General features: G+C 72.2%; 1 protein-coding gene across 1 annotated transcript in view; it reads left to right on the forward strand.

Moving 5' to 3' along the window:
- The window catches only part of CHLNCDRAFT_133218 (hypothetical protein), a gene marked incomplete at both ends in the record, with an annotated part of 7,049 nt that overhangs the window by 4,491 nt on the left and 1,461 nt on the right, over positions 1-1,097 (forward strand). Inside the window, 3 exons of the mRNA XM_005851725.1 lie at positions 22-184; positions 408-536; positions 729-891. Coding sequence (XP_005851787.1) covers positions 22-184; positions 408-536; positions 729-891 — 455 coding nt within the window. The remainder of the gene's footprint in view (positions 1-21; positions 185-407; positions 537-728; positions 892-1,097) is intronic.

Raw genomic sequence — 1,097 nt, forward strand, 5'->3', positions numbered from 1 at the left:
CACACACACACACACACACAGGATGCGTACCTGAATGTGACGGTACCGGTGCTGGGGGCCACGCTGCGCGTGCTGGAGGCGGAGCACCGCCAGGTGGCGGGAGACGTCGACCCGCGCCTGGCCAAGCGCCTCAAGTTCCTGGGGGGCCGGCGGGAGCGCGGCGGGGCAGAGGCGGATGCGCAGGGTGGGCAGGCTGGGGGTGGTGGTGGTGGTGGTGGCGGGGATGGGGTTATTGGGGGGCTGTGAGGCAAGGGTGCCTTGCAGGGCGGGACCAGCTGGTCGCAGGGCGGGAGATGGAGGGAGAGGAGCGGCTTTGCATGCCCTGCCGCTGATTCGTGCTCCGCTGCGTTGCGGCTGGCTCCCCCGCGGTAGGCACCCACCCTGCCACGCTCGCTGCGGTACTGCAGGCGTGTTTGTGGGGTACAAGCGGTACGATCGCCGCAAGAAGCACATCCGCGAGCTGGATGAGCGGGCGGAGCAGATTCTGGCGGCCACGGCGGCGGGCGGCGGCGCGCCGAGCGGCGCGGAGAGCGAGGGTGGGCCGGGGCGGGGGCGGGGGGCGGGGGCGGGCTGGTGGGTGGGGTTCCTGTGAGGGCGCCCACNGCAGACGGCAGCTGGTTGCCTGGATGCTGGCCGCTGCTGGCACCACCACCACCCACCACCCACCTCATGCTACCACACTTGTGAAGCAACACACGCCGCCCGCCGCCACGCCCGCCGCCCTGCAGGCGAGGACGAGGCGGGCCCCGGTGCCTTTGTGATGCGGGAGCTGCTGCGGGAGGAGGCCCCCTTCATGATGCTGCTGCAGACGGGCCAGGTGCTGCTGGCGGAGCGGCAGCACCAGGAGGCGCGGGAGCTGCTGCAGGCGGCGCTGGATGTGTGTGGCAAGCGGTGAGCGGCTGGGCTGCGGGCGGCTGGCTGGCGGCTGGCGGCTGGCAGGCTGCTGGCGGGCGGGCTGCTGGCGGGCGGGCGGGCACCGTGCCAGGCTTGCGCGGCAGGCTCCAAATGTGCGGCTAGCATGGCAGTCGCTCCCCACGCACACGACACCAGCATTAGACACCTGCATGCCCCCCCACAGGTGGGCTGACAAGTGGAAG

Source organism: Chlorella variabilis (genome assembly GCF_000147415.1).
Source record: "Chlorella variabilis unplaced genomic scaffold CHLNCscaffold_1, whole genome shotgun sequence".
NCBI classification, from domain to species: Eukaryota; Viridiplantae; Chlorophyta; class Trebouxiophyceae; order Chlorellales; family Chlorellaceae; genus Chlorella; species Chlorella variabilis.